An 11,158-nucleotide genomic window follows, 5' to 3' on the forward strand; every position below is an offset into this window, starting at 1 on the left:
TTGGGAAAACAGACAATACAGGAACACCAGTCATTTTTTAAATCATATCAGCAGTTTATTGGAAGCCTTTTCAATGGGAATCACCATGGTAACACTTAGGAGACAAACTGACAGAGAGAATGTTAAAGCAACAAATATAAGACAAATACCTAAGACAACAACATAGCAAGGCAGCAACACATGACAACACAGTATGGTAGCAACACAACATAACAACAACATGGTAGCAACACAATATGGTAGCAACACAAAACATGGTACAAACATTATTGGGCACAGACAACAGCACAAAGGGCAAGAAGGTAGAGCCAACAATACATCACGCAAAGCAGTCACAACTATCAGTAAGAGTGTCCATGACTGAGTATTTGAATGAAGAGATTGAGATAAAACTGTCCCGTTTGAGTGTTTGTTGCAGCTCATTGCAGTGGCTAGCTAGAGCAAACTGAAAAGAGGAGCAACCCAGGGATGTGTGCTTTGGGGACCTTTAACAGAATGTGACTGGTGAACTGGTGTTGTATGAGGGCTGCAGTAAATATCTCAGGTAGGGGGGGAGTGAGGCCTAAGAGGGTTTTATAAATAAGCATCAACCAGTGGGTCTTGCGACGGGTATACCAAGATGACCAGTTTACAGAGGAGTATAGAGAGCAGTGATGTGTCATATAAGGAGCACTGGTGACAAATCTGATGGCCGAATGGTACAGAACATCTATCCGCCCGAGAACACCCTTACCTGCCGATCTATAAATTATGTCTCTGTAATCTAGCATGGGTAGGATCATCATCTGAATCAGGGTTAGTTTGGCAGCTGGGGTGAAAGAGGAGTGATTATGATACAGAATACCAAGTCTAGATTTGACTTTAGCCTGCAGCTTTGATATGTGCTGAGAGAAGGAAAGTGCACCATCTAGCCATACTCCCAAATACTTGTATGAGGTGACTAGCTCAAGCTCTAAACCCTCAGAGGTAGTAATAACACTTGTGGGAGGAGGGCATTCTTCTTACCAAACCACATTACCTTTGTTTTGGAGGTGTTCAGAACTTGAGAAAGCTTGTTGGACACAAAGAAAGCTTTGTTGTAGAAAATGTAATACAAAATCCTGGGAGGAGCCAGCTGAGTACAAGACTATCATCTGCATATATTTATGGATGAGAGAGCTTCCTTTTGCCTGAGCTATGTTGTTTATGTAAATTGAGAAGAGTGTGGGGCCTAGGATTGAGCCTTGGGGTACTCCCTTGGTGACAAGCAGTGGCTGAGACAGCAGATTTTCTTTCAGCAGATTAGCAAACCAGCCCAAAGACCCCTTCGAGACACCAATACTCCTTAGCCGGCCCACAAGAATGGAATGATCTACCGTATTAAAAGCTTTGGCCAAGTGAATAAAAATAGCAGCATAATATTGCTTAGAATCAAGGGCAATGGTGACATCATTGATGACCTTTAAGGTTGTAGTGACACATCCATAACCTGAGCAGAAACCAGATTGCATTCCTGAGAGTACAGTACAGACATCAAGAAAGTCAGTCAGTTGATTATTGACAAGTTTTTCCAACACTTTTGACAAACAGGGCAAAAGATAAATCGGCCTATTTTTTTATTTCACCTTTATTTAACCAGGTAGGCTAGTTGAGAACAAGTTCTCATTTACAACTGCGACTTGGCCAAGATAAAGCAAAGTAGTGCGCCACAAACAACAACACAGTTACACATGGAATTAACAAACATACAGTCAAGAATACAATAGAAAAAGTCTATATACAATGTGTGCAAATGAGATAGGATAAGGGAGGTAAAGGCAATAAATAGGCCATAGTGTCGAAATAATTACAATAAATCAAATGTCTTTATATAGCCCTCCTTACATCAGCTGATATATCAAAGTGCTGTACAGAAACTCAGCCTATAACCCAAAACATCAAGCAATGCAGGTGTAGAAGCACGGTGGCTAGGAAAAACTCACTAGAAAGGCCAAAACCTCGGAAGAAACCTAGAGAGGAACCAGGCTATGAGGGGTGGCCAGTCCTCTTCTGGCTGTGCCAGGTGGAGATTATAACACGACATGGCCAAGATGTTCAAATGTTCATAAATGACCAGCATGGTCAAATAATGGTAATCACAGTGAACAGGTCAGGGTTCCATAGCTGCAGGCAGAACAGTTGAAACTGGAGCAGTAGCACAGCCAGGTGGACTGGGGACAACAAGGAGTCATCATGCCAGGTAGTCCTGAGGCATGGTCCTAGGGCTCAGGTCATCCGAGAGAGAGAAAGAAAGAGAGAAAGAGACAAGATGAGAGAGCATACTTAAATTCACACAGGACACGGGATAAGACAGGAGAAAAGCTCCAGATATAACAGACTGACCCTAGCCCCCCGACACATAAACTACTGCAGCATAAATACTGGAGGCTGAGACAGGAGGGGTCAGGAGACAATGTGACCCCATCCGATGATACCCCCGGACAGGGCCAAACAGGCAGGATATATAGCCATTAAAACACTGGAGTGATAGATGTGCAGAAGATGAGTGTGCAAGTAGAGATATTCGAGTGCAAAGGAGCAAAATAAATAAAATAAATAACAGTATGTGGATGAGGTAGTTGGATGGGATATTTACTGATGAGCTATGTACAGATGAGCTATGTACAGGTGCAGTGATCTGTGAGCTGCTCTGATATGAGTCTCCAGCTTCAGTGATTTTTGCAGTTCGTTCCAGTCATTGACAACAGAGAACTGGAAGGAAAGGCGGCCGAAGGAGGAATTGGCTTTGGTGGTGACCAGTGAAATATACCTGCTGGTGCGTGCTACGGGTGGGTGCTGCTATGGTGACCAGTGAGCTGTGATAAGGAAGGGCTTTATCTAGCAAAGACTTGTAGATGTCCTAGAGCCAGTGGGTTTGGCGATGTTTAGGAAGCGAGGGCCAGCCAACGAGAGCATACAGGTCTCAATGGTGGGTAGTATATGGGGCTTTGGTGACAAAACGGATGAAGCTGTGATAGACTGCATCCAATTTGCTGAGTTGAGTGTTGGAGGCTATTTTGTAAATTACATCGCCGAAGTCAAGGATCGGTAGGATATCAAACCAAATTAAATTTTATTTGTTACATACACATGGTGAGCAGATGCGAGTGTAGCGAAATGCTTGTGCTTCTATGCAGTAATAGCCAACGAGTAATCTAACCTAACAATTTCACAACAACTACCTGATACACACAAGTGTAAAGGGATGAAGAATATGTACAGATATATACATATGAGATGAGTAATGTAGGGTATATACAGTGCCTTGCGAAAGTATTCGGCCCCCTTGAACTTTGCGACCTTTTGCCACATTTCAGGCTTCAAACATAAAGATATAAAACTGTATTTGTTTGAGAAGAATCAACAACAAGTGGGACACAATCATGAAGTGGAACGACATTTATTGGATATTTCAAACTTTTTTAACAAATCAAAAACTGAAAAATTGGGCGTGCAAAATTATTCAGTCCCTTTACTTTCAGTGCAGCAAACTCTCTCCAGAAGTTCAGTGAGGATCTCCGAATGATCCAATGTTGACCTAAATGACTAATGATGATAAATACAATCCACCTGTGTGTAATCAAGTCTCCGTATAAATGCACCTGCACTGTGATAGTCTCAGAGGTCCGTTAAAAGCGCAGAGAGCATCATGAAGAACAAGGAACACACCAGGCAGGTCCGAGATACTGTTGTGAAGAAGTTTAAAGCCGGATTTGGATACAAAAAGATTTTCCAAGCTTTAAACATCCCAAGGAGCACTGTGCAAGCGATAATATTGAAATGGAAGGAGTATCAGACCACTGCAAATCTACCAAGAACTGGCCGTCCTTCTAAACTTTCAGCTCATACAAGGAGAAGACTGATCAGAGATGCAGCCAAGAGGCCCATGATCACTCTGGATGAACTGCAGAGATCTACAGCTGAGGTGGGAGACTCTGTCCATAGGACAACAATCAGTCTTATATTGCACAAATATGGCCTTTATGGAAGAGTGGCAAGAAGAAAGCCATTTCTTAAAGATATCCATAAAAAGTGTTGTTTAATGTTTGCCACAAGCCACCTGGGAGACACACCAAACATGTGGAAGAAGGTGCTCTGGTCAGATGAAACCAAAATTGAACTTTTTGGCAACAATGCAAAACGTTATGTTCGGCGTAAAAGCAACACCCTGAACACACCATCCCCACTGTCAAACATGGTGGTGGCAGCATCATGGTTTGGGCCTGCTTTTCTTCAGCAGGGACAGGGAAGATGGTTAAAATTGATGGGAAGATGGATGGAGCCAAATACAGGACCATTCTGGAAGAAAACCTGATGGAGTCTACAAAAGACCTGAGACTGGGACGGAGATTTGTCTTCCAACAAGACAATGATCCAAAACATAAAGCAAAATCTCCACAATGGAATGGTTCAAAAATAAACATATCCAGGTGTTAGAATGGCCAAGTCAAAGTCCAGACCTGAATCCAATCGAGAATCTGTGGAAAGAACTGAAAACTGCTGTTCACAAATGCTCTCTATCCAACCTCACGGAGCTCGAGCTGTTTTGCTAGGAGGAATGGGAAAAAATGTCAGTCTCTCGATGTGCAAAACTGATAGACATACCCCAAGCGACTTGCAGCTGTAATCGCAGCAAAAGGTGGCGCTACAAAGTATTCACTTAAGGGGGCTGAATAATTTTGCACGCCCAATTTTTCAGTTTTTGATTTGTTAAAAAAGTTTGAAATATCCAATAAATGTCGTTCCACTTCATGATTGTGTCCCACTTGTTGTTGATTCTGTCAGGATTTGGCCAGGGTTGTTCCGGTTTTTGGTCACTAGATGCCCCCATTGTGCCTTTTGACCTTTTGTTTTCCCTTGATCCCCATTATTATTTGCACCTGTGCCTCGTTTCCCCTGATTGTATTTAAACCCTTTGTTTTCCTCAGTTCTTTGCTCTGTGTTTGTATGTTAGCACCCAGCCCTAGTACTCTGTGAACTCTTGTTGATCCCGGTGGACTCTCTTGTGGAATTCTGTTTTTTGTTCTTGTTTGTTTGTTTTTGAGTATTTTTTAGGCTTTTTGTGCTATACCTTCCACCTTGTGGATTTACCTTTTTGTCTTGGAGGATTACCTTTGTTCTTGTGGAATTCCTTTTGAGGTTGTGGAGTTACATGTTTTCCTGAAGAACTTCACTTTTTACTTCATTAAATACACCGTCTCAAGTACTGCTGTGTCTGCCTCATCTTCTGGGTTCTGCCAACTATTCGTGGCTCAGTTGGTTAAGTGACTGTTTCTCACTCCGGAGACCCGGGTTCGTAACCGGGTCCTGACAGATTCTTCACAAAAAGATACAGTTTTATATCTTTATGTTTGAAGCCTGAAATGTGGCAAAAGGTCGCAAAGTTCAAGGGGGCCGAATACTTTCGCAAGGCACTGTAAACATTATATTAAGTGGCATTGTTTAAAGCGGCAAGTGATACATAGTCGGTTTTACGAGGGTATGTTTGGCAGCATGAGTGAAGGATGCTTTGTTACGAAATAGGAAGCCGATTCTAGATTTAATTGGAGATGCTTAATGTGAGTCTGGAAGGAGAGTTTACAATCTAACCAGACACCTAGGTATTTGTAGTTGTAGACATATTCTATGTCAGAACCGTCCAGAGTAGTGATGCTTGACGGGCGGGCAGGTGTGGGCAGCGATCGATTGAAGAACATGCATTTAGTTTTACTTGCATTTTAAAAGCAGTTAGAGGCCATGGAAGGAGAGTTGTATGGTTAAGGTTAGTTAACAATGTCCAAAGAAGGGACAGAAGTATACAGAATGGTGTCGTCTGCGTAGAGGTGGATCAGAGATCCTTGATGTATACAGAGAAAAGAGTCGGCCCGAGGATTGAACCCTGTGTCACCCCCATAGAGACTGCCAGAGGTCTGGACAACAGGCCCTCCAATTTGACACACTGAACTCTGTCTGAGAAGTAGTTGGTGAACCTGGCGAAGCAGTCATTTGAGAAACCAAGGCTGTTGAGTCTGCCGACAAGAATGTGGTGATTGACAGAGTCGAAAGCCTTGGCCAGGTCGATGAATACAGCTGCACAGTATTGTCTCTTATCGGTGGCGGTTATGATATTGTTTAGGACCTTGAGTGTGGCTGAGGTGCACCCATGACCAGCTCGGACACCAGATTGCATAGCGGAGAAGGTACGGTGGGATTCTAAATGGTTGGTGATCTGTTTGTTAACTTGGCTTTCGAAGACCTTAGAAAAGCAGGGTAGGATAGATATAGGTCTGTAGCAGTTTGGGTCTAGAGTGTCTGCCCCTTTGAAGAGGGGGATGACCGCGGCAGCGTTCCAATCTTTGGGGATCTCAGACGATACGAAAGAGAGTTTGAACAGGCTAGTAATAGGGGTTACAACTATTTCGGATGATAATTTTAGAAAGCAAGGGTTCTCATTGCCTAGCCCGGTTGATTTGTAAGGGTCCAGATTTTGCAGTTCTTTCAGAACATCAGCTATCTGGATTTGGGTGAAGGAGAAATGGGGAGGCCTGGGCAAGCTGCTGTGGGGGGCTCAGGGCTGTTGACAGGGGTAGAGGTAACCAGGTGGAAAGCATGGCCAGCCGTAGAAAAATGCTTATTGAAATTCTCAATTATCACGGATTTATCGGTGGTGACAGTGTTTCCTAGCCTCAGTGCAGTGGGCAGCTGGGAGGAGGTGCTCTTATTCTCCATGGACTTTACAGTGTCCCAGAACTTTTTGGAGTTTGTGCTACAGGATGCAAATTTCTGTTTTAAAAAGCTAGCCTTGGCTTTCCTAACTGCCCTGAAAAGCTGCATACCGCGGGGGCTATTCGATGCTAATGCAGTACGCCACAGGAAGTTTTTGTGCTGGTCAAGGGCAGTCAGTTCTGGAGTGAACTAAGGGCTATATCTGTTCCTGTTTCAAAATGAATGGGGCATGCTCATTTATTAAGATGGTGAGGAAAGCACTTTTAAAGAATAACAGTTAGAATAACAGTTAGGATCAGCTTGATCTCCCCCTTGAAATAAAGGATGAACTGTGGCTGCCTTCCAAGCAATGGGAACCCAGAAGAAGAGACAGATTTAAAATGTTGGAGATAGGCTTTGAAGGCAGGGTCAAGTTTAAGGAGCTCCTTTATATAATAAAAAATAAATATAATATATGCCATTTAGCAGACGCTTTTATCCAAAGCGACTTACAGTCATATGTGCATACATTCTACGTATGGGTGGTCCCGGGGATCGAACCCACTACCCTGGCGTTACAAGCGCCATGCTCTACCAACTGAGCTACACAGGACCTTGGCACCTTGGACTCAGTGAATGCCTGCAGGGACAAACTTTGTAGCGGGGCAGGGGGAAAAGAGTGAGAGGCATTGAGGATAGTCGCATTAGAAGGGGTGGGAGATGAGAAAACGTTGGACGGGCAGGGAGGTGTGGCTGAGTCAAATAGGAATCCTGACTTAATGAAGTGGTGATTAAAGAGCTCAGCCATGTGCTTCTTGTCAGCAACAACCACATCATCAACATTAAGGGACATGGGCAGCTGTGAGGGGGAGGGTTTGTTCTTCAGGTCTTTAACCATTTTCCAGAACTTCTTGGGGTTAGACCCACGGAGTTGTATCCTGTGATGTCATAGAGGGTAAACAAAAGTGGTGGGAAAAGTACTCAAATGTCATACTTGAGTAAAAGTCAAGATACCTTAACAGAAAATGACTGAAGTAAAAGTGAAAGTCACCCAGTAAAAGTCCAAAAGTATTTGGTTTGAAATATACTAAAGTATAAAAAGTAAGTGGAACTGCTCAAATGTTCTTAAGCATCAAAAGTAAAAGAATAAACCATTTCAATGTCCTTATATTATGCAAATCATATGGCAACATTAAAAATAAAATAATTGACGGATAGCCAGGGGCACACTCCAACACGCCGACATAATTTACAAACGAAGCATTTGTGTTTAGTGAGTCCGCCAGATCAGTGGCAGTATGGACGACCAGAGATTTTCTCTTGATAAGTGTGTGAATTGGACCATTTTCCTATCGAAATGTAACGAGTACTTTTGGGTATCAGGGAAAATGTATGGAGTAAAAAGTACATTATTTTTTTTAGGAATGTAGTGCATTAAAAGTAAAAGTTGGCAAAAATATAAATAGTAAAGTAAAGTACAGATACCCCAAAAAACTACTTAAGTTGTACTTTAAAGTATTTTTACTTAAGTACTTTACACCACTGGTAATGCTCTCCACTCACTACTCCCTCAAACTTGAATGCTTTACTAATCTGTGACTTTTCTGATCTATAACTTTATTGTACTAAGATTATCTGCAGTATCATTTTACAGAATGTGTGTACATTTGTGTGTCTTACCGGGGTTAATGAGCACCAGTGAGCTGAAGAAAGCCATCTGCTGCTCAGTCAGTCTCAGGGCACACATTCTGTGAGCGAAGTCAAACACCGCCACCATCAGATCACCACAGCCTGGAACAACACGGTTAGCAGAGTTAGCATCACTAAGACTAGGAACCAATTGGCAAAGTTAATATGAGATTGTGTCCTCCGTAATTATTGGGACAGTGAAGGATTTAAAAAAATATTTTGGCTCTATACTCCAAAAGTTTGTATTTGAAGTTAAAGTTCAGAAGGTTAGACACATAAATATCATACAGCCTCCACATTAACGTAGAAGTGTTAGCAAACATATTCTATTCTTTACAATAAAAGTGACTCCAAAATGACACAAAACATTATTTACCATTCATTTCTATTGGGCACAAAATAATCTGAAACACAAGCAAAACAAACAGCAAATGCATCCAATAAATGTTTTGAGTCACAAGCTTGATGTAATCATTGCGTGCTATGAATATGGGACCAAATACTTAACTTTTTGCTATTTTAATACACATATAAATGAATTCGTCCCAATCATTTTGGTCCCCTGAAATGAGGGTGGTATGTACCCTCAAATTAAAGCTGACCATTTGCACTTTAACCTCAGTCATTGTTTGATTTCAAATCCAAACTTTTGGAGTATAGAGCCATAAGAATAAAAAATCATTCACTGTCCCAATAATTATGGAGGGCAGTGTAGCATCCATTGAACAGCTAAGACTAGGAACCAATGGACTAACCCAGAGACTTGAAAAGTTCAGTGCTGCCAAACTTCCCATCGAAGAAGACGGTGCTGTTCTCTGTGTTAAAACACCTGCTCATTCTAACCAGAACCACCTCCATCGATCCGGAGAGAGGGAGAGAGAGAGAGAGAGGGAGAGAGAGAGAGAGAGAGAGAGAGAGAGAGAGAGAGAGAGAGAGAGAGAGAGAGAGAGAGAGAGAGAGAGAGAGAGAGAGAGAGAGAGAGAGAGAGAGAGAGAGAGAGTAAAGAATGTTTAATAATGGCAATGTGCACTTCTTACAGAAATACTTTTCTTGAGAGAGGATAGGAGAGTAAGTAGTGATTGACAGGTGGGTTTGGCTCAACAGTCTTGGGCAGGGTGATCTGGTCATTCTGTCTGAGCCCACGGAACCCTGGGATGCTTTTAGCGAACTCCACCACGTACTGTACCGCACAGTGCTGGTACATCTCAACTACTGACTAGAGAGGGAGAGAGGGAGAGGGGGAGAGGGATGAAGGGGGAGGGGGAGAGAGAAAGAGGTAGGGGGAGAGGGAGGGGGGGTGAGAGTGTCACACCCTGATTAGTTTCACCTGTCTTTGTGCTTGTCTCCACCCCCCTCCAGGTGTCGCCCATCTTCCCCATTATCCCCTGTGTATTTATACCTGTGTCCTCTGTTTGTCTGTTGCCAGTTTGTCTTGTCTTACCTGCGTGCTTTCCCGTTTTCCTGTTTTTCAAGTGTTTGTTTCCTAGTTTTTTCCGGTTCTAACCATTCTGCCTGCCGTGCTGTACCTGCCTGACTCTGACCTGATTACGAACCGATGCCTGTCCTCTACCTACCATTTGCCCCGTGTTATAAGAAAAGATTGAAAACTGTACTATCCGCCTCCTGTTTCTATATCTGGGTCACATCCTGAGTCGTTACAGTACGAACTGCCCATGAATGACCCAGGAGACTCAGACCAGCCCCACAATGCTGTCTCACAACAGAGCCACCATTGGAAGACACGCAGAGTTACACGCAGAGAATACGCCCGTAACACCCAGTTCTTGTCCCGGTTCCCGGTTCTGGAAGGCCTTCTGCACCCTCATTGGGTCGTCAGCCAGCCTGTCCTCTGGTTTCCACCCCCAATCTAACGGCCAGTCGGAACGAGCCAATCGGGACCTGGAGACCTCCCCTCCTTCCCTCCCTCCCTCTTTCTCTCTCCCCCTTAATTGTGTGGGTGGAATACGCCCGTAACACCCTTCCCTGCTCGGCCGCTGGTCTCTCGCCCTTTGAGTGTTCCTTGGAATATCAGCCCCCGCTCTTTCCTGAGTAAGAAGAAGAAGTCAGCATACCCTCTACCCAGATGTTCATCTGCCGCTTTCACCGTACCTGGAAGAAAGCCCGGGCTGCTGTTTTGAAGACCAAATTCAGGTATCTTCGACAAGCGGATTGCCACTGGACCCCTGCTCCCAACTATCAGCTCGGGCAGAGGGTATGGCTTTCCACTCGGGACCTGCCCCTCCGGGTGGAGTCCTGTAAACTTTCCCCCTATTTTATCTGCCATTTCCCCATCTCTAAAATCCTTAGCCCCTCTGCTGTTTGTCTTCTGTTGCCCCTCACCCTCTGTATCCCCCCTACGTCTCCTATTCCCAAGATAAAACCTGTGTCTCACTGTACTTTGTCTTCTGACTGGTGCCCGATACTGTCACACAGCCCCTCCATGCGTAGCAGAGGAGGGGGGGGGGGGGGTAAGGGCAGTAGGGGGCTTCTGGGTCATACGATCTAATTCCCATCCCTATCGTCTGGTCAGGAGATGGCTGACAGGTGTCTAACCATGAAGAAGAGGGAGTGAGAAGGAGGAAGGGGTAACAGATATAAAACAGTGCTAGTGAGATTGTGTTTTGAGTGTGTGTATGTGTCCACTCCCTTACCTCTTTCGTCTAAGTGCCCACTGCCAGTAGACACACAGGAGCCGTGGTAGGCCAGACCTGGAGCCCGGGACTCGCCTGGGGAGCACACCAGGTAAGGGAGCACATCTGTCGTGCAG

The 11,158-nt window shown here is 44.1% G+C and overlaps 1 protein-coding gene across 1 annotated transcript; it reads right to left on the reverse strand.

Moving 5' to 3' along the window:
• Positions 1 to 7,584: 7,584 nt before the first annotated feature.
• On the reverse strand, positions 7,585 to 10,217 carry LOC124017001 (nuclear receptor ROR-gamma-like). Its single transcript, XM_046332333.1, has 5 exons — positions 10,122 to 10,217; positions 9,497 to 9,607; positions 9,147 to 9,258; positions 8,383 to 8,493; positions 7,585 to 7,640 (listed from the first exon to the last, which is right to left on the reverse strand). Exons 1-5 carry the CDS (start codon positions 10,215 to 10,217, stop codon positions 7,585 to 7,587), a joined length of 486 nt encoding a protein of 161 aa, XP_046188289.1.
• Positions 10,218 to 11,158: the final 941 nt, after the last annotated feature.

Source organism: Oncorhynchus gorbuscha, unplaced genomic scaffold (genome assembly GCF_021184085.1).
Source record: "Oncorhynchus gorbuscha isolate QuinsamMale2020 ecotype Even-year unplaced genomic scaffold, OgorEven_v1.0 Un_scaffold_141:::fragment_3, whole genome shotgun sequence".
NCBI classification, from domain to species: Eukaryota; Metazoa; Chordata; class Actinopteri; order Salmoniformes; family Salmonidae; genus Oncorhynchus; species Oncorhynchus gorbuscha.